We start from the raw sequence: 18,234 nt of genomic DNA, 5'->3' as shown, positions 1-18,234 counted from the left end.
GCACATCGAGAGCCACTTCCGGGACAAGCGTCGCGTTTCTCAGGAGAAACTCCAGGTGAGAATTCCCAGAGTGACAATGGCTACCTATAGTCTGGCGAACGAGAGACTACGCGCCCTAGAAGACATTGAACGGGAAATCGGCGCCATCCTTCAGAATGCAGGTTCGGGATGCGACAACCCGGACGGCGGGGAGCGAAAGCGTGGCCAGGCTGTACGCACAGGCTGACCCGGCACTTGGAGCAGGGTTGGGGAGGAACTCCTACGTGCGTGCGCAGCGAAAGGGCGGGATTGAGAGGGGCTGGCCCTAGGGCGGGGCTACACTGGCAGTCTCCGTGTGTCCCCTCCCTCTCTCCGCCCTGGCAGGTACCGTGATCCTAGAACTGTCCAAGGAAAAAACCAACGAGCGGCTTCTAGACCGGCAGGCGGCGGCCTTCACCGCTTCAGTGCTACACGTGGAGGCGGAGCTGTCGGCTCAGATCCGCTACCTCACCCAGGTCGGTGTGTCTGGAGGGTGCTGCGAGCGGACCCCAGCTCTGGGTCAAAGCCTCAGCCTTGGGTGATCCCGGGTGGAGCATTAACTGGGCAGGCCAGACCTCCCCAGCCGGCCGTCCAGAGCCGGTTTCTTCCTCTAAAAGGAAAGAATGGGCCGGGCGCAGTGGCTTGACAGAGTTCGAGACCAGCCTGGCCTACACGGTGAAACCCCGTCTCTACTAAAAAAAAAATACAAAAAACTAGCCGGGCGAGGTGGCGGGCGCCTGTCGTCCCAGCTACGCGGGAGGCTGAGGCAGGAGAATGGCGTAAAAACCTGGGAGGCGGAGCTTGCAGTGAGCTGAGATCGCGCCACTGCCCTCCAGCCTGGGCGACAAAGCGAGACTCCGTCTCAAAAAAAAAAAAAAAAAAAAAAAGGCTGGGCGCGGTGGCTCACTCCTGTAATCCCAGCACCTTGGGAGGCCGAGACGGGTGGATCATCTGAGGTCAGGAATTCGACCCAGCCTGGCCAACATGGTGAAACTCCATCTCTACTAAATATACAAAAATTAGCTAGGCGTGGTAGCGAGCACCTGTAATCCCAGCTACTAGGGAGGCTGAGGCAGGAGAATCGCTTGAACCCAGGAGGTGTACTTAGCCGAGATCATGCCATTGCACTCCAGCCTGGGCAACAGAGCAAAAACTCTGTCTCAAAAAATAAAAATAATAAATAATAAAATGAAAGAATTAAAGGTGGCCCTGCATACCTCACTGGGTAACATCACATGTGCCTGGGAGAAGATGTGTAAATTATGCTACAACTACAGAACTTTGTCACTGGAAACTTGGCCTGACTTCAAGGCCACGAGGTCCCAGATCCTTATATCCTGAGAAGAGGGGCAGGATTGAGAAGATTCTGAACTTGTGGCAGGGACCGCTACCATTACTAATTTTTACGGTGTGCCAGATACTCTGCATCATTTTATCTAATCCTCAACAACTCTAGGAAGTAGTTATTGTCACTCACATTTTACAGACAAGATTAACATAAATGATTTATTTATCCAGCTACCAGGTGGCCTAACAAATTCAAACTCAGGGAAGAAATGAGACAAGAGACCTGATGCCTGGTTGGAGTAAGGGTAAAGGAGATGGTGCTCCACTGATAGTCTGTCTTGTAGGTGGCCACAGGGCAGCCCCATGAGGGCTCCAGCTACTCTTCGAGGAAGGACTGTCAGATGGCTCTGAAGCGAGTGGACTATGCCCGCCTCAAGCTCAGTGATGTGGCTCGAACCTGTGAGCAGATGCTGGAGAACTAGGCCAGGGAGGTGGACCCAGAGCTCAGAGGGAGACCATCGCCTGCGCCATGGGACAGAACCTGAGAACATGTAGGGTGGGGAGTATGTGCACCAACATGCCCTGCTGGTCAAAGTACCCTAGGACAAAGGGGCAAATGGTGGGCACGGAAAAAACTGAAGCCCAAGCCTGCCCACAGCTATGCCCTGGCCTCTCCAGCAGGGTGCTCCTGCTCTGCTCTCCCCAAACACCCTGACAGGCTCAGAGAGGAGATGGAAACTCCCATACCCAACCCACTTCATCTAACACTTCATGCTGCTGCCCCAGGCTTCCTGCAGACTTGGCCTAACGAAGACACATTCTTCTTCATTCAGAGAGACAAAACAAGAACTAGAGTCTTAATAATAATAAAAGCAATAACAATGAAAACAAGATCAGACTCTCACTGGGGTAGGCAAGAGACTGAGGAAGTGAAACCAGCCCATGTAGTATCCCAGCACAGCGCCTGCTAAGGAGGGAGGGTGGGAAAGCCCAGGCCTTCGTTGCGGGGACAGGAGGACGCAGGAGAGGGCTGAGGTGGAGAGGAACAACTGGTGTACTGGGGGAGATTTGGGACGAGGGGGAACCATGAGCAGAACAAGCTGAAGCCAGGAATCATGGGAAGGGTGCAAGGGCCTGAGGCCGGTTGTTTCCATAAAGAAGACTCAATCATTACAAAAATAATTTTTAGTAGTTAAAAAACACACATAGGGGCCGGGCGCGGTGGCTCAAGCCTGTAATCCCAGCACTTTGGGAGGCCGAGACGGGCGGATCACGAGGTCAGGAGATCGAGACCATCCTGGCTAATACGGTGAAACCCCGTCTCTACTGAAAAATACAAAAAACTAGCCGGGCGACGAGGCGGGCGCCTGTAGTCCCAGCTACTCGGGAGGCTGAGGCAGGAGAATGGCGTAAACCCGGGAGGCGGAGCTTGCAGTGAGCTGAGATCCGGCCAGTGCACTCCAACCTGGGCGGCAGAGCAAGACTCCGTCTCAAAAAAAAACAAAAAAAAAACAAAAAAAACACATATAGGGCCAGGTACGGTGGCTCACACCTTTAATCCCAGCACTTTGGGGCGCCGAGGTGGGCGGATCACCAGATCAGGAGTTCGAGACCAGTCTGGCCAACATGGTGAAACCCTGTCTCTACTAAAAATACAAGAATCAGCCAGGTGTGGTGGTGAGCGCCTGTAATCCCAGCTACTCAGGAGGCTTAGGCAGGAGAATTGCTTGAACCCGTGAGGCGGAGGTTGCAGTGAGCCAAGATCACACCATTCTACTTCAGCCAGGGCAACAGAGTAAGACAGTCTCAAAAAAAAAAAAAAAGAGTCCATCATTATAAAAATAATTTTTAGTAGTTAAAAAACACACATAGGGCCAGGCACGGTGGCTCACACCTGTAATCTCAGCACTTCGGAAGGCCGAGGCAGGCGGAACAACCTGGCCAACATGGTGAAACCCTATCTGTACTGAAAATACAAAAGTTAGCCGGGCGTGGTGGCGCATGCCTGTAATCCCACTCGGGAGGCCGAGGCAGGAGAATCACTTGAACCTGGGAGGTGGAGGTTGCAGTGAGCCGAGATCATGCCACTGCACTCCAGCCTGGAATGACAGAGTGAGACTCCATCTCAAAGCAAAACAAAACAAAAAATACACATAGAATTTGTTCAAGTTATTATCCTGCAGTGTGAAAAGCAGATTTTATAGTATAACCATTTTTAAATGAGGGGCCTAAGAGAGGGCAGTGGCTGGTTAGTCCTATGTTAGATGTTAACAAATATGTGTAGGCTGGATGTCGTAGGTCACTCCTCTAATCCACATGCTTTTCAAGGCAAGGTGGGAGGATCACTTGACTCAGGAGTTCCATAACAGCCTGGGCAACGTAGAGCCCGTATCTGAAAAACGAAAAACAAAACCAAGTATACAGTGCCTGCCATGTTGTTGGGTTGATCTGCTTTATTAACACCTTTTGTAAAAATAAACCACAGTTCACACTCACAAGGATCCATTCTTGGCTCAGGTATTAGAGTCAGATGCCACAGGTATATAATGAAGCTGCAAATCTGGAAAGGATGAAGAAATTGAGAGGTGAGCTCTGAGATCAAGGAGAGTGATGGGGGGATGAGGCTTCAACTAGGGAATCAGATCAAGACATTAACCCTATGACCTGGCCCACAGTAGGTGCTCAGTGAAAATTTGTTAATTGAATGACTTGCCCTCACCTCCCCCCACAGCTTCATCTCCCACTAGCTTGCTCTAGCTATCTTCTCCGTGATGTTGCTCCAAGCACTAGTCCTTGTGCCCATGGTGGCTTCCTTCCCTTTCCACTCTCTACAGTCCCTGGCTGACTGTCCTCAGAGGGCCCAGAGTCAACCTTGTGCAGACAACCTTGATACTTGTGTGTAGAGGCCAGGTTTCCAGCCACCTGAGAGCCACTGGGTCAGGATCCCTGTCAGGAGGGCTCTGGGTCCCTGAGGGAAGGGTTCAGAGGTCCAGTTTACCTGGAGAGGACTGCGGTGACTGACCCCTCCTCCTCTTGCACAGCACATAGGAAAGGACTGCGGTGAGGATGAAGACGATGGTCAGGAGGGACAGGACGGGCACTGTGGCTGATGTCCCGGCTGTGGGACCAGCATTTTTTTTCATCTGCTTCTGGTTCTCCCCAGCCTCAAGCCCAACTCCCAGACTGTGGCCCGCAGTGAGAATGGTGGTTTCACTGGGACGAGTGAGCTCTTTGTCCAAGGACAGTGATCCTGCTGGGAGGGTGGGGCGCTGGGTTGACTGCAAGATGGACAGGAGCGTCTGGGCAGGGGTGCGGGTGTCTGAAGATGCCCCCTGTGAGGCCTGAGAAATGGGGGTGCTGGTAGGAGGTAAATGCTCCTGGTGGGCCACACTCCCCAAGTAAGCATGTCCACATTCTGGAAAGGAAAGAAATGAGGAATCAGGACTATCAGGAGAAAAGGTGAAAAAGCAGATAGAGGTGTAGGGGAGAAAAAGTAATATCTTTTCCTCACCCATCCCAAGGGTCAAGGCTGATACCCCTATAAATAAAAAACATTAACAAGAGAGAAGCGTAACATTTATTTAATCGCAGCTTTCCATGACATAGGAAACTTCAGACACGAAGACCCAGAGACCCAAGGAAAAGTGTATTTTTATGCTTAGGCTTGCTGTGAAGAATAGACAGTTGTATAGAAGTGTGATTGGATTGGCTGGGCATGGTAGCTCACGCCTGTAATCCCAGCACGTTTGGAGGCGGAGGCGGGCGGATCACCTGAGGTCAGGAGTTTGAGACCAGCCTGACCAACATGAAGAAACCCAGTCTCTACTAAAAATACAAAATTAGCCATGTGGTGACACATGCCTGTAATCCCAGCTACGTGGGAGGCTGAGGCAGGAGAATCGCTTGAACCCGGGAGGCAGAGGTTGCAGTGAGCAGAGATCACACTATTGCACTCCAGCCTGGGCAACAAGAGCAAAACTCCGTCTCAAAAAAAAAAAAAAGTATGATTGGACAAAAAGGGTACGATCTAATGGTAATAAATGGGGGACGGGGGAACCAGAAAGGCCTGTCCAGATTCTTCTTGGCCTCCAAGTATAGGGCAGGACCCCTCTGAAATGAGGCCTATGACCTACTTCCAGATGAAGTTAGAGAATTCCTTTATGGCTAGCTGTCACAGAAAAATGGAAAGAGCAGAGTGAGCTACTTACTTCTGCTGTTTTCTTAATGACCAAGATGCCATGTTTTGGAGTGTCGTGTTCTGAGCTCCAACAGAGGGAAGAGTGAGTCAGGGAGGATATCAAGCTAAAGGCCAGAAGAGGAAGGCAGTGACAGACGGAAAAGATAGGGGACAAGGAAGTGAGCAAACCACGAGACAAGTCGGTGTCATGAACTGGGAAATCAGAAGACCAGGGTTGGAATCCAGGCTCTGCTGTAAAGTAGCTGTGTAACCTCAAGTAGCTGTGTAACCTCGCCCCTTGTCCCTAACCTCTCCGGAAGTGATTTCTTCCAGCTGTAACATGAGGATAATTGTAGTACCAAGGGCAAGGGTAACTGGAAGGATGAAAGGAAATCATGTAGGTCTAGGCAGACTTAAAGGCAATATGGATGACACAGATCGTACAAAACTTAGCTAGGACATGGAAGAACCTTTTGTATTTTAAAGGTTGTATATTTATTTATTTATTTATTATTATTATTATTTTTTTTTTTTTTTTGAGACGGAGTCTCGCTCTGTCGCCCGGGCTGGAGTGCAGTGGCCGGATCTCCGCTTGCTGCAAGCTCCGCCTCCCGGGTTTACGCCATTCTCCTGCCTCAGCCTCCCCAGTAGCTGGGACTACAGGCGCCCGCCACCTCGCCCAGCTAGTTTTTTGTATTTTTTAGTAGAGACGGGGTTTCACCGTGTTAGCCAGGATGGTCTCGATCTCCTGACCTCGTGATCCGCCCGTCTCGGCCTCCCAAAGTGCTGGGATGACAGGCTTGAGCCACCGCGCCCGGCCTGTATATTTATTTTAAGAGAAAAATACAACCAGTGCATCAAACTTGTGACTTCACAGATGTTATTGCTTAGGATAATTTACTATTTAAGTTTTCTTTCTTTCTTTTTTTTTTTGTTGCCCACGCTGGAGCACAATGGCGTGATCTTGGCTCACTGCACTCCGCCCCCAGGTTCAAGCGATTCTCCTGCCTCAACCTCCCAAGTAGCTGGGATTACAGGCACATGCCACCATGCCTGGCTAATTTTGTATTTTTAGGAGAGATGGGTTTTCACCATGTTGGTCAGGCTGGTCTCAAACTCCTGACCTCAGGTGATCCGCCCGCCTCAGCCTCCCAAAGTGCTGGGATTACAAGTGTGAGCCACCGCGCCCGGCCTCTATTTAAGTTTTCAAAACTAGTCTGTGCACACTTAAAAGTAATTCATTTCATTGTATGTAAATTGGAACTCAAAAGAGAAGAAAGCATTAAAATATTGAACTCTACTTAATATACATGCTGAAATGTCTTGGGATGAAGTACAACAATGTCCGCAACCTGCTTTGAAATGCATCAAGAGGCTGGGCACGGTGGCTCATGCCTGTAATCCCAGCACTTTGGGAGGCTGAGGCGGGTGGATCACCTGAGGTCAGGAGTTTGAGACCAGCCTGACCAACATGGAGAAACCTCGTATCTATTAAAAAAATACAAAAATTAGCCGGGCATGGTGGTGGGCGCCTGTAATCCCAGCTACTTGGGAGGCTGAGGCAGGAGAATTGCTTGAACCTGGGAGGCAGAGGCTACAGTGAGCTGAGCACACCATTGCACTCCAGCCTGGGCAACAGAGTAAGACTCCATTAAAAAAAAAATGCATCGAGAAATAAGGTGATGGATGATGGATAGAAGGATGAATAGATTATACTTAATAAAGCAAATATCGTGTAAGTGCTGTAAAATTGATAGTGTAAAATATATGTTTATGTAAATATGTAAAATATACATAAATAAAATTGTTGAATCTAGGTGGAGGCATCGGATATTCATTGTGCCATTCTTTCAACTTTTGTATATGTGTAAATTTTCTTTTTTTTTTTTTTTTTTTTTGAGATGGAGTCTCGCTCTGTCGCCCAGGCTGGAGTGCAGTGGCCGGATCTCAGCTCACTGCAAGCTCCGCCTCCCGGGTTCACGCCATTCTCCTGCCTCAGCCTCCCAAGTGGCTGGGATTACAGGCGCCCGCCACCTCGCCCGGCTAGTTTTTTTGTATTTTTTTTTAGTAGAGACGGGGTTTCACCGTGTTCGCCAGGATGGTCTCGATCTCCTGACCTCGTGATCCGCCCGTCTCGGCCTCCCAAAGTGCTGGGATTACAGGCTTGAGCCACCGATATGTGTAAATTTTCATAATAAAATATTGGAAAAGAAAAATAGGCCAGGTGTGGTAGTTCACGCCTGTAATCCTAGCACTTTTGGAGGCCGAGGCGGGCGGATCACAAGGCCAGGATTTCGAGACCAGCCTGACCAACATGGTGAAACCCCGTCTCTACTAAAAATACAAAAATTAGCCAGGCTTGGTGGTGCGCGCCTGTAATCCCAGCTACTCAGGAGGCTGAGGCAGGAGAATCGCTTGAACCTGGGAGGCAGGGATTGCAGCAAGCCGAGATCGTGCCACTGCACTCCAGCCTGGACGACAGGGCGAGACTCCATCTCAAAACAATAAAATAAAATAGTACTTTGATTTCAATAAAAATATTAATAAGTAGACAATAGCACACGTGGTAGAATGAATTGGCAAAAATCATGAAGATGATGGTGAATGATCAACCCGTTGGCAAAGGGGGACTGGGTCTAAGTACTTTGGACAGGATCAGAAGAAGGTTCTGGGAATGTGCGGCCCCAGGAGAAAAGCCTCAGGTAAAGAAGACGGTCAGGTGGAAGCCGCTAAGCCCTGGAGGCAGAGCCCGAAGAGCAGTGGGAAAGTCTCACCTTTGAGATCAAGACAGCTCATCAATTCCCGAACCCACGGGTCCTTGCTGCTCCCACACACGCTCCAGGAAGGCAACTGGAACCTGCGGAGGAGAGACCTGGCCTCAGCTGCGGCTCCTCCTTTCCTTCCTCATTCCAAAGGCGTTAAGTCGCTACCAAGAGCCCTTTCTGCTGGGACTGGGAAATTCCCCGGTAGGTGCGACGGAGTCATGAAATTTCGGGGAATGGGAGCAAACAGAACCCGGAGATCGGGCTAGGCGCGCCGGGAAGGAGTTCAGGTTTGACCAGAGAGGGTCCTGGACGCACCTGGCAAGGAGGGGCCGCGCAGGCGCTGCCCTCGCAGAGGCAGGTGAAATTACCTGATGTAGTGTAGACAGTGATGGTAAGCCCTCAAGTGTCTCCGGAGACGATTCATGAACTGAGCCGATGGCGGGGAGTCAGAAGAAATTCTCTTACCACAATGACAGCTTCCAGTGACGGTGCCCTCGTTGCCTTTGCCTGAGCAGGACAGAGGTGGGCAGCACCCGTTCCCAGGCCTAGGGTCCCCACTCCGCTGTTTCCTGGCCTCCAATCCACAGCTCCATGACAGCCTCTCCCGTGGACCCAGGGTCAGAGCGCCAGGCTCACCCCACACATGATCACGACCCCCACAACATCCATAATTCCGCCCGGAGCCAGGTGTCCCGGGGCCTCTGTCCCCAATCCCAAGCGGCTGGCTGGCTTTCCTCTTGTCCCCGCTGCCTTCATCACCTCAACTCCGTGGGCCTCATGTCCTCTCCCCAACTCACCCCCTTCCCATGACTGGGGAATCTGGGTCCCCTGCCCCGGCTAACCTGGCGGAGTCAGGCACACCAGCAGGAGCAGGAGCAGAAGCACGCGGGCACCGGGCCCCAAGGCCTTTCCCATGCTGGGGCTCCGCGGAGTCTGCGGGGATGGAGCCGCGTCGCTCTGACTCCCAGACAGGCTCCGGCGCATGACGTCCAGCTGGTTTCTCAATGGCTTTCGCCAAGGACCGGAGGAGACAGCGGCCGTCGACGCCAGGTCGCGGCCGGAGAGGAGGCGCGAGCCAGCGGCGCCCCCTGGCCCCGCTGCGCCCCGACTGTGCGCTCAGTACCCGGCCCGCGCCGTGCCAGCCTCCCGGGAAAACCCGGGAGGAGGAGCTCCCGCGCCCTGCGCCCCCTCACTGGGCCCGAGCTCCGTGGATGGACGGCCAGGAATCTTGGAAGAAACCGAAAGAAAACTCGGGCGGCCGGCGAGGAGGGGCGGGAGGACGGCGGCCCGAGGAGCCGATTCGGTTCGGTTCGAGAGGCCACCCGCCTCGCCCGTCCCGAGCGCCCGCGGACCTGTCAGGCGGCCGCACGGCCGGACCGGCCCTCGTCCTCCAAGGCACTTTCACTTCCCCGCTCCGGGCGCCGCGGGACCCAGCCGCGCTCTATGAGCCTCCCGGGCGGCCCGGTGGAGGGAGTCGCCCCCAGCCCCCGCCGCGCGCACCTGCGGGGCCACCACCCGCGGACGCACCGAGCCCGGGGGCGTGGCCGCCCGCTCAGCCGGCGAGGGCTCGGGCAGCCCTGACGTCACGACCGCACCCGCGCACCCTCCACCCCGAGGTATTTACCTTCGAAAAGTGGTGGCGGCTGCAGGTACCGGAGGATTGGGGTGGTCGGGAGCGGCTCGATCTACCGGGGCTGCCCGTCGCGCCGATCGGAGCCCAGGGAACACCCTCGCTCCCACTCCCATACCCCACGGACACATCCAAAATGCTTCCCTCCCCACCAAACCCTTCCCGATAGGATTAGCCCTCTCTCCTCTCTAGCCTTAATTGAAACTCTGCTTTGGAGGGTCTGAACTCTCCAATGTTAAGCCCCAAATACCATCTCATCCCTGAGTAGTCTTCTCCAACCCTGGTCACCCACTTTCAAGTCCAGCCCCCATTTTCCTCCCTGAACTCCCATCCTCAGCCCTGAAAACCCTCTTTTCAGCTCCTAGCATATCCATGGATCCAATCCTAAGTGACTGGCAAACCTACCCTCTCCCCCAATTTGTGACCCAGCCCCAAACTCCGTCATTGCTCTCCTGTCCCTCACCACATATCCCTTCTTTTGCTTAGTCTGGGCCGGGGCCGTGTGCACCTGAAGACATGGAGTTTGTGTCTGGATACCGGGATGAGTTCCTTGATTTCGCTGCCCTTCTCTTCGGCTGGTTCCGAAAGTTTGTGGCAGAGCGTGGAGCTGTAGGGACTAGCCTTGAGGGCCGCTGGTGGCAGCTGGAGGCCCAGATCAGAAGGCTGCCCCAGGACCCTGCCCTTTGGGTGCTCCATGTCCTGCCCAACCGTAGTGTGGGCATCAGCCTGGGGCAAGGGGCAGAGCCAGGTCCTGGACCAGGCCTGGGGTCTGCCCAGCTCCTGGGAGATGACCCTCCACTCCACCTGCGAGACCTGAGCCCCTACGTCAGCTTTGTCAGCCTAGAGGATGGGGAGGAAGGGGAGGAGGAAGAGGAGGAAGATGAAGAAGAGAAGAGAGAGGATGGGGGTGCAGGCACAGAGAAAGTGGAACCAGAGGAGGACCGGGAGCTAGCTCCTACCAGCAGGGAGTCCCCCCAGGAAACAAACCCTGCAGGAGAGTCAGAGGAGGCTGACCGGGAGGCAGGAGGTGGCAAGGATGGCTGCCAAGAGGACAGGGTGGAGAACCAAACAAGACCCCAGAAGACGAAGGGACAGAGGAGTGGTAAGAACCCAGGGCGGCCCTGCCCTACCCCTTGCCCAGCCATCCTCCCTTCAGAAGCCCTCCCCTGCCACTAGTTCTGAGTGCTGGCCTTCAGGCCAATCTGGCCTGAAAAGGTGTTTTTGCTGACCCACAGTGGGTTGCTTTTTTTTTTTTTAATTTAATGTTTAAACATTGCAAGAGAAAAAGTATCCAGAAGTCTGGATTTACACATTCCCAAGAAAAATCTCAAGCTCTGACAGGGGGCCTACATTTCTGCATGGCAGCGCATTCTGGTCCTCTGTAGCAGCTGTCCCCTTTAGAAGGAGTGTGCCCTCTCTACCCAGTGCCCTTTACTCGGTGAGGTTACTTGCCTAGCCCCTGTAGGTATCTGAGTTTGGTACTCCTGACCCTGACCACATTTGTCTCTCGCTGTCCCCTACCACCTCAACTTTTCCCTCTTTCCGCAGAGGCTGCCCCCCTGCACCTTTCCTGTCTCCTACTTGTGACGGATGAGCATGGCACCATCTTGGGCATTGATCTGCTAGTGGATGGAGCCCAGGGAACTGCCAGCTGGGGCTCAGGGACTGAGAACCTGGCTCCTCGGGCCTATGCTCTCCTCTGTCACAGCATGGCCTGTCCCATGGGCTCTGGGGACCCCCGAAAGCCCCAACAGCTTACTGTGGGAGATGCCCGGCTGCATCGGTATAGAAATCTGGTATCTGAGGCTGGGGAGGGCTGGGGCCCTGGATTCCCAAGCACCCCCTCCAGCCTGATTCCGTCTTCCCCCCTATTTAGAGAGCTGGAGAGCTTGGTTCCAAGGCTAGGGGTGAAGTTAGCCAAGACCCCAATGCGGACATGGGGTCCCCGGCCAGGCTTCACCTTTGCTTCCCTTCGCGCTCAAACCTGCCACGTTTGTCACAGGCACAGCTTTGAAGTGAAGTTGACACCCTGGTGAGCAGCCCAAAAGCTACGGGGAGAGGAAGACCCCAACAGTCAGGCAAATAGAAAGAAAGCAGGGTGGTGGGGGGGCCTAGCAGACAGAAGGAGGGGCAGAGACATGAGAAGATGCAGATGAAATAATACAGGCTATTACACGCGGTTAGAGGGTGTAAGACAGACAGACCGAGGGACATATGAGCAGCTGCTGGGCAGATGGACAGCAGACAGGGCCTACAGAGGTTAACACTAGGTGCCCACCACCCACTGTGTCCTCAGCCCCCAGTGTAGTGCTGTCTTGTATTGTGGAGAGGCTTGTCTCCGGGCTGACTGGCGGCGGTGCCCAGATGATGTGAGCCACCGATTTTGGTGCCCAAGACTTGCAGCCTTCATGGATCGGGCAGGAGAACTGGCAGCCCTGCCTTTTACCTACGCCGCAGGTACCATAAGGAGGTCAGAATGGTTGGGGGAAACTGGGACCGGGTCTTTGAGACTGGGAATTAGATGTCTGGGAACAGGGTCCTGGAGTTGAAGGCTGAAGAGTCTGGGGCTAGAGCCTAGATCCCTGGAACAAGGGCAGGGGCTGGGTGTTTGGGGCTGGAAACAGGGTCTCTGCAGCCGAGGACTGAGTGTCTAAGTCCCTGAGAGAGTGCAGGGACTGGGGGACAGGGATCCAAACACTTACTTGCTTCCCGACTCCACCACTATCTGGCAGTGTGACCTTAAACCACTTTGCTTCCTGAAGCCTCCGTGTCCTCATCTATAAAAGAGGGATATGAACGTACGTAAAGGCCCATGGAATTATTATAAGGATTATCTTGGCTTGGTGCCTGGTACACTGGAGACACTGAGCAATGGTAGTTCCCTGCCTGACTGGAACCAGACTTAGAACCAGAGTACTTGCGGGAGGCTGTGGAGAGTTCAAGTCTGGGGTTGTAGACCAGTCAATGGTTCACACCTGTAATCCCAGCACTTTGGGAGGCCAACTTGAGGCCAACTTTGAGATCAATCTGGGCAACATAAACTCTTTCTCTACAAAAAATAGAAAAAATTAGCCAGGCATGGTGCACACGCTTGTGGTCACAATTCTCAGGAGGCTGAGGTGGGAGAATCGTTTGAGCCCAAGAGGTCGAGACTGCAGTGATCCGTGATCACGCCACTGCACTCTAGCTTGCGTGACAGAGCAAGACTCAAAAAAAAAAAAAAAAAGTCTGGGGTTCTAGCCCAGCACCTCAACTCCTCCCCTTCTCCTTCTCCAGAGGTGACTAGTGAAACCTTCAACAAGGAGGCCTTCCTGGCCTCCCGGGGCCTCACTCGTGGCTACTGGACCCAGCTCAGCATGCTGATTCCAGGCCCTGGCTCCTCCAGGCACCCCCGAGGCAGCATGCCATCCCTCAGCCTTCTTCGCGGTGGTGCGTGGGTCTCTCTTCAGGCTTGGGCCCCTCGGCATAGAGGAAAGGACGGGGAAGAAGTTGTCTGGGTCCCAGATAATCCCTCCACATTCACACTGACCCCTACCAACAGCACCAGGGCCATTTCAGGCCTTTCCCAGCCCTCAATGGAATCACCCCTACCAACTCCACCCACAGGCCCCGTCCCTACACAAACCCCCATTCCTCTTACTACAGCTCTCTCAGGGAATACAGCTCCTTTGGAAGAAAGAAGGAGATGGGTCAGGTGGGGGTCTCCCTGACCCCAGGCCCCTCTTTCTTTCATCCTCTCAGGAGACCCCTACCAGCTTCTCCAGGGGGACGGGCCTGCTCTGATGCCTCCTGTGCCCCCAGATCCACCCCGGGCTCTTTTTGGTGAGCTGCAGGGGCCCTGTGGGAGCTAGGGGTAGGGCCAAGGACCGAAGAACCAGAGCCTGGGTGGCTGTGAAGAAGCGGCCTATTAGACTAGAGGAGGTGGAGCCCAGGGACAGGTCCTCTCGTAACCCCCTCCTCCCAGGCTCATGGCAGGATTACTACACATGGCGGGGCCTCAGCTTGGACTCCCCCACAGCTGTGCTTCTCACCTACCCGCTCACCGTGTACTACGTCATCACCCACCTGGTGCCCCAGTCCTGTAAGGAGAGCGGAGTAGGGGGTGGGGGGAAGATGGGGGAGTGAGAATGGCCCACATCCTTAATGCACTGGCTTCTCACCCAGTCCCTGAGCTCAACATCCAAAACAAACAATCACTGAAGATCCACGTGGTGGAGGCCGGGAAGGAGTTTGACCTCGTCATGGTGTTTTGGGTAAGTCACCCCAGGCCCGAAGGTTGGGTATTTTGGTATGGGGGTGGGCACAGGGTGGAACCCAGATCTGTCCTTCTTTCTCTCCTTCAGGAGCTCTTGGTCCTGCTCCCCCATGTGGCCCTGGAGCTGCAGTTTGTAGGTGATGGCCTGCCCCCCGAAAGTGACCAGCAGCATTTTACCCTGCAGAGGGTGAGGGCTGAGGGGGCCCTGCTTTTCAGCCCTGACCCCTCCAGTGACCTCCTGGTCGGGCCCTGCCCTTCTGCCCCCCACCAACTCCCCATCTTGCCTGGTGCATCCTCCAGTTCCCTGACTTCTAGTGGCTTTTGCACCCCACTCCTGGCCCCTCAGGACGGCCCCGAGGTGTCTGTCCGTCCTGGTTCTGGCATATCAGCACGGCCCAGCTCTGGCACTAAGGAGAAGGGAGCCCGCAGGGACCTGCAGATCAAGGTGTCAGCAAGGCCCTACCACCTGCTCCAGGGGCCCAAGCCCGACCTGGTTATTGGTAAGAGCCTAGGTCTCGGGGTAGGCATGTGGGGAAGGTGGGAGAGAAGCCACCATGGGAGCCAGCTTCTCCCTCCTCTCTGTCTGCAGGATTTAACTCCGGGTTTGGTCTCAAGGATACGTGGCTGAGCTCTCTGCCACGGTTACAGGTGGGCAATGGGGGCAAAAGGGAACTTCTCTCCCCTCCTGGCCCCTCCCCATCTCCGTTTCTGAAAGTCTCTGGGCTCTCCTCTTCACCATCACCTGCTCCACAAACCTGGGGAGCGCCCACGGGTCCCCCTGCCTCTCTCTCTGTCTGTCTCGGTCCTCCCCCTGCTCCCCTCCGCCGTGTCTGTCCCGGGGCTTTCAGCCCTGTCTGTCATTCTGGCTGCCGGGACGGATCTGGGGAGGGGCCTCTCAGAGCGAGTCTCGCCCCACCCCAGTCCCTCCGAGTGCCAGCCTTCTTCACCGAAAGCAGCGAGTACGGCTGTGTGATGGACGACCAGACCATGGCGGTGGCCACTGGAGGGGGCACCAGCCCTCCCCAGCCCAACCCCTTCCGCTCCCCCTTTCGCCTCAGAGCGGCCGACAACTGCATGCCCTGGTAAGGGCCTGCGACCCTATTTCCCTCCTGACCCTTAACTTCTCTTACTCTCTGGCTCCACATCCACAAAGACCCACCTCTGCCCTGGTCCCTGCTGTCCTGGGACCCTCCTGCCCCCAGCCCAGCAACCTGCCTTCTCTGCCCCCACTAACTCGTCGCCCCCATGGGAGGTCTCGACATCCCCCAGCACACCCCTCTTTAGATCTAGCTCACGGAATCTCCGCAACCCACAAAAGACCCCGCGACCCTCCAACAGACCCAACCCTGAGGCTAGCACCACGCCCTGGAACTCAGAGGGGCAAGCCCCGCCCCTGGAGCCCCGCCCCCTGGTCTCTGACTGCGCCCCGCGCCCCCCGCAGGTACTGCAATGCCTTCATCTTCCACCTGGTTTACAAGCCTGCGCAAGGGAGCGGGGCCCGCCAGGCGCCCGGCCCCCCACCCCGGTCCCCAACTCCCTCCGCTCCTCCTGCCCTTACCCGAAGGCGCCGAGGAGAAAAGAAACCCGGGCGGGGGGCCCGCCGGCGGAGATGAATGCTGATACCGTAGTAGACCCCCTCCCAAACACTGAAAGGAAAACGTGAAAGCACTCAAGGTCGAGGGGGAGGACGGGTTGGTAAAACACGAAAAGGTAAATAAAATTACTTGTTTGAAACCACTGAGTCATTGACCTTTTGATTACACGCTCATAATTGGGCCATTAAACTGGGAAGGAAGAGAAAGTTTTTTTGTTTGTTTGTTTGTTTGTTTTTTGAGACGGAGTTTCCCTCTTGTTGCCCAGGCTGGAGTGCAGGGGATGCGATCTCTGCTCACCGCAACCTCTGCCTCCCAGGTTCAAGCGATTCTCCTGCCTCAGCCTCTGGAGCTGGGATTACACGCATGCGCCACCACACCCGGCTAATTTTTGTATTTTTAGTAGAGACAGGGTTTCGCCATATTGGCCAGGCTGGTCTCGAACTCCTGACCTCTGGTGATCCACCCGCATCGGAAAAGGAGTTAGGGATGACTTACTTTCCCCCAGCCCCTTTTAGTCCCCTCGACGGCTGTCATTTCTTTAACTTAGAGTCAGGGATTGTGACCCTCCTTGGTAATCCCATGGCTCTCCTAATTATGTTTTTTTTTTTTTTTTTTTTTTGAGGCGGAGTCTCGCTTTGTCGCCCGGACTGGAGTGCAGTGGCCAGATCTCAGCTCACTGCAAGCTCCGCCTCCCAGGTTTACGCCATTCTCCTGCCTCAGCCTCCCCAGTAGCTGGGACTACAGGCGCCCGCCACCTCGTCCGGCTAGTTTTTGTATTTTTAGTAGAGACGGGGTTTCACCGTGTTAGCCAGGATGGTCTCGATCTCCTGACCTCGTGATCCGCCCGTCTCGGCCTCCCAAAGTGCTGGGATTACAGGCTTGAGCCACCGCGCCCGGCCCTAATTATGTATTGACCAGTAGCTTTCCAGCCCCGGTCACCCTCAGGGACCAGCACCAAGGCAAGGAAAGACCAAGCAGCAGAAAGTGGCTTCTTCCTGGGGGCAAGGGAAGCAAACCACCTCCCAGCACCACGCAGACCCTTGGTTTAGATTCAGTGAAAGGCCCCAGTCACCCAACTCCACCTTTTCTCCCCACCTCTTCTCACCACATCATCTCCAATCATCAACTCCTGCTGAGCTGTTCTCCTGAAATCACTCAAGTCCATCAAGGTATGTCCATCCCCGCTGCAAACTCCACCATATCTCATCGCCACATTGCAGCCCAAAGTATTCCTCCTAAAAAAAAAAAGACATCTGAGGGCAGGGCGCCATGGCTCACACCTGTAATCCCAACACTTTGGGAGGCCGAGGCAGGCAGATCACCTGAAGTCGGGAGTTCGAGACCAGCCTGGCCAACATGGAGAAACTCCCATCTCTACTAAAAATACAAAATGAGCCGGGCGTGGTGGCGCACGCCTGTAATCCCAGCTACTCGGGAGGCTGAGGCAGGAGAATCATTTGAACCTGGGAGGCGGAGGTTGCGGTGAGCCAAGATCGTGCCATTGCACTCCAGCCTGGGTAACAAGAGCAAGACTCGTCTCAAAAAAAAAAAAAAAGAAAAAAATTTAACCAGGTGTGGTAGCACGTGCCTGTAATCCCAGCTACTCAGGTGGTTGAAGCAGGAGAATCACTTGAAACTGGGAGGTGGAGGTTGCAGCCGAGATCCACTGCACTCCAGCCTGGCTACAGAGTGAGACTCTGTCTCAAAAAAAAAAAAAAAAAAAAAAAAAAAGACATCTGACCTCATTTCTCCCTTGCTTCAGTCCCTTCAGTGACTTCCCTTAGCTCTTACAGTGTGGGCTGCCTTAATGATTTCAGTCACTAAGTATAGAAAGGGAAAGACAGAGGAGAAATCCGGGAGATACCACCTTAACCGAGGGACTAAGGTGAACAATTAAGTCCTGTTGATGTTACTCTTAAGTCTCTTTCATTTTATAACATACCTCCTTGACTTTTATTTTTTATTTCATGACACTGATTTGGCAAGATGCAGAATCATTTGTCCCGTAGAATGTTCCTCACTCTGGAGCTGGCTGATGACTTCCTCAGGGCGTTTTTAATGTGTTCATGTATCTTCTTCAGCTCCTGTCAACGGGTAGTTAGAAGATGGAGATCACAAGGCTCTGCTGATGTGGCCCCTGCCAGTCTCTGCAGGCTCATCTCATGCCATTTCCTTCCCCTGTCAACTCTGCAGCCACATGCTTCTAAATAAGGATGCACTCTCTCACTGTGGAACTTCCCATGTGCTTTTTGTTTTGTTTTGTTTTTGAGACGGAGTTTCGCTCTTATTGCCCAGGCTGGAGTGCAGTGGTACAATCTCGGCTCACTGCAACCTCTGCCTCCCAGGTTCAAGTGATTCTCCTGCCTCAGCCTCCCCAGTAGCTGGGACTACAGGTGCCCACCACCATGCCCAGCTAATTTTTTTTATATTTAGTAGAGATGGGGGTTTCACCATCTTGGCCAGGCTGGTCTCGAACTCCTGACCTCAGGTGATCCACCTGCTTCGGC

The 18,234-nt window shown here is 54.2% G+C and overlaps 3 protein-coding genes and 1 long non-coding RNA gene across 7 annotated transcripts; 2 read left to right on the top strand and 2 right to left on the bottom strand.

Moving 5' to 3' along the window:
* Nucleotides 1-2,398, top strand: MED11 (mediator complex subunit 11). Of its 2 annotated transcripts, none has more exons than XM_033185007.1 (3): nucleotides 1-161; nucleotides 364-494; nucleotides 1,537-2,398. In XM_033185007.1, the coding sequence occupies exons 1-3, from the start codon at nucleotides 77-79 to the stop codon at nucleotides 1,576-1,578; spliced, it is 258 nt and encodes an 85-aa protein (XP_033040898.1). In that variant the 5' UTR covers nucleotides 1-76; the 3' UTR covers nucleotides 1,579-2,398. The 2 variants fall into 2 exon arrangements, with proteins under 2 accessions (XP_033040898.1, XP_033040897.1); XM_033185006.1 differs by having other exon boundaries at nucleotides 1,650-2,201.
* A 958-nt stretch (nucleotides 2,399-3,356) lies between these two features.
* On the bottom strand, nucleotides 3,357-9,770 carry CXCL16 (C-X-C motif chemokine ligand 16). Of its 2 annotated transcripts, XM_033185005.1 has the most exons (6): nucleotides 9,090-9,770; nucleotides 8,616-8,754; nucleotides 8,257-8,339; nucleotides 4,304-4,720; nucleotides 3,802-3,865; nucleotides 3,357-3,697 (listed from the first exon to the last, which is right to left on the bottom strand). In XM_033185005.1, the coding sequence occupies exons 1-5, from the start codon at nucleotides 9,229-9,231 to the stop codon at nucleotides 3,819-3,821; spliced, it is 828 nt and encodes a 275-aa protein (XP_033040896.1). In that variant the 5' UTR covers nucleotides 9,232-9,770; the 3' UTR covers nucleotides 3,357-3,697; nucleotides 3,802-3,818. The 2 variants fall into 2 exon arrangements, with proteins under 2 accessions (XP_033040896.1, XP_033040895.1); XM_033185004.1 differs by lacking the exon at nucleotides 3,357-3,697 and having other exon boundaries at nucleotides 3,723-3,865.
* ZMYND15 (zinc finger MYND-type containing 15) lies at nucleotides 9,095-15,866 on the top strand. Of its 2 annotated transcripts, none has more exons than XM_033185003.1 (14): nucleotides 9,095-9,863; nucleotides 10,364-10,979; nucleotides 11,426-11,660; nucleotides 11,754-11,909; nucleotides 12,174-12,334; nucleotides 13,154-13,306; nucleotides 13,619-13,699; nucleotides 13,842-13,958; nucleotides 14,042-14,130; nucleotides 14,221-14,319; nucleotides 14,479-14,632; nucleotides 14,722-14,780; nucleotides 15,054-15,214; nucleotides 15,574-15,866. In XM_033185003.1, the coding sequence occupies exons 1-14, from the start codon at nucleotides 9,252-9,254 to the stop codon at nucleotides 15,743-15,745; spliced, it is 2,865 nt and encodes a 954-aa protein (XP_033040894.1). In that variant the 5' UTR covers nucleotides 9,095-9,251; the 3' UTR covers nucleotides 15,746-15,866. The 2 variants fall into 2 exon arrangements, with proteins under 2 accessions (XP_033040894.1, XP_033040893.1); XM_033185002.1 differs by having other exon boundaries at nucleotides 9,095-9,896.
* Nucleotides 12,333-17,897, bottom strand: LOC117067878. The gene is made up of 3 exons (XR_004430876.1): nucleotides 17,670-17,897; nucleotides 16,833-16,962; nucleotides 12,333-12,654 (listed from the first exon to the last, which is right to left on the bottom strand). It is a non-coding gene; the product is annotated as an uncharacterized LOC117067878 (long non-coding RNA).
* Between the last annotated feature and the right edge of the window lie 337 nt (nucleotides 17,898-18,234).

Source organism: Trachypithecus francoisi, unplaced genomic scaffold (genome assembly GCF_009764315.1).
Source record: "Trachypithecus francoisi isolate TF-2019V2 unplaced genomic scaffold, Tfra_2.0 Lachesis_group20, whole genome shotgun sequence".
NCBI classification, from domain to species: Eukaryota; Metazoa; Chordata; class Mammalia; order Primates; family Cercopithecidae; genus Trachypithecus; species Trachypithecus francoisi.
This window is presented reverse-complemented; position numbering and strand designations above follow the sequence as displayed.

Coding starts and splice junctions, on each gene's coding strand:
- ZMYND15 (XM_033185002.1), top strand. CDS start 9,252: ATGGCTTTCGCCAAGGACCGGAGGAGACAGCGGCCGTCGACGCCAGGT. Junction 11,661..11,753: donor GGAGATGCCCGGCTGCATCG/GTATAGAAATCT, acceptor CCCCCTATTTAG/AGAGCTGGAGAGCTTGGTTC. Junction 14,781..15,053: donor GCTCTCTGCCACGGTTACAG/GTGGGCAATGGG, acceptor GCCCCACCCCAG/TCCCTCCGAGTGCCAGCCTT.
- CXCL16 (XM_033185005.1), bottom strand. CDS start 9,231: ATGCGCCGGAGCCTGTCTGGGAGTCAGAGCGACGCGGCTCCATCCCCG. Junction 8,755..9,089: donor GGTGTGCCTGACTCCGCCAG/GTTAGCCGGGGC, acceptor TGTCCTGCTCAG/GCAAAGGCAACGAGGGCACC. Junction 3,866..4,303: donor GTCACCGCAGTCCTCTCCAG/GTAAACTGGACC, acceptor CATCCTTTCCAG/ATTTGCAGCTTCATTATATA.
- MED11 (XM_033185006.1), top strand. CDS start 77: ATGGCTACCTATAGTCTGGCGAACGAGAGACTACGCGCCCTAGAAGAC. Junction 162..363: donor CGCCATCCTTCAGAATGCAG/GTTCGGGATGCG, acceptor CCGCCCTGGCAG/GTACCGTGATCCTAGAACTG. Junction 495..1,649: donor AGATCCGCTACCTCACCCAG/GTCGGTGTGTCT, acceptor TCTGTCTTGTAG/GTGGCCACAGGGCAGCCCCA.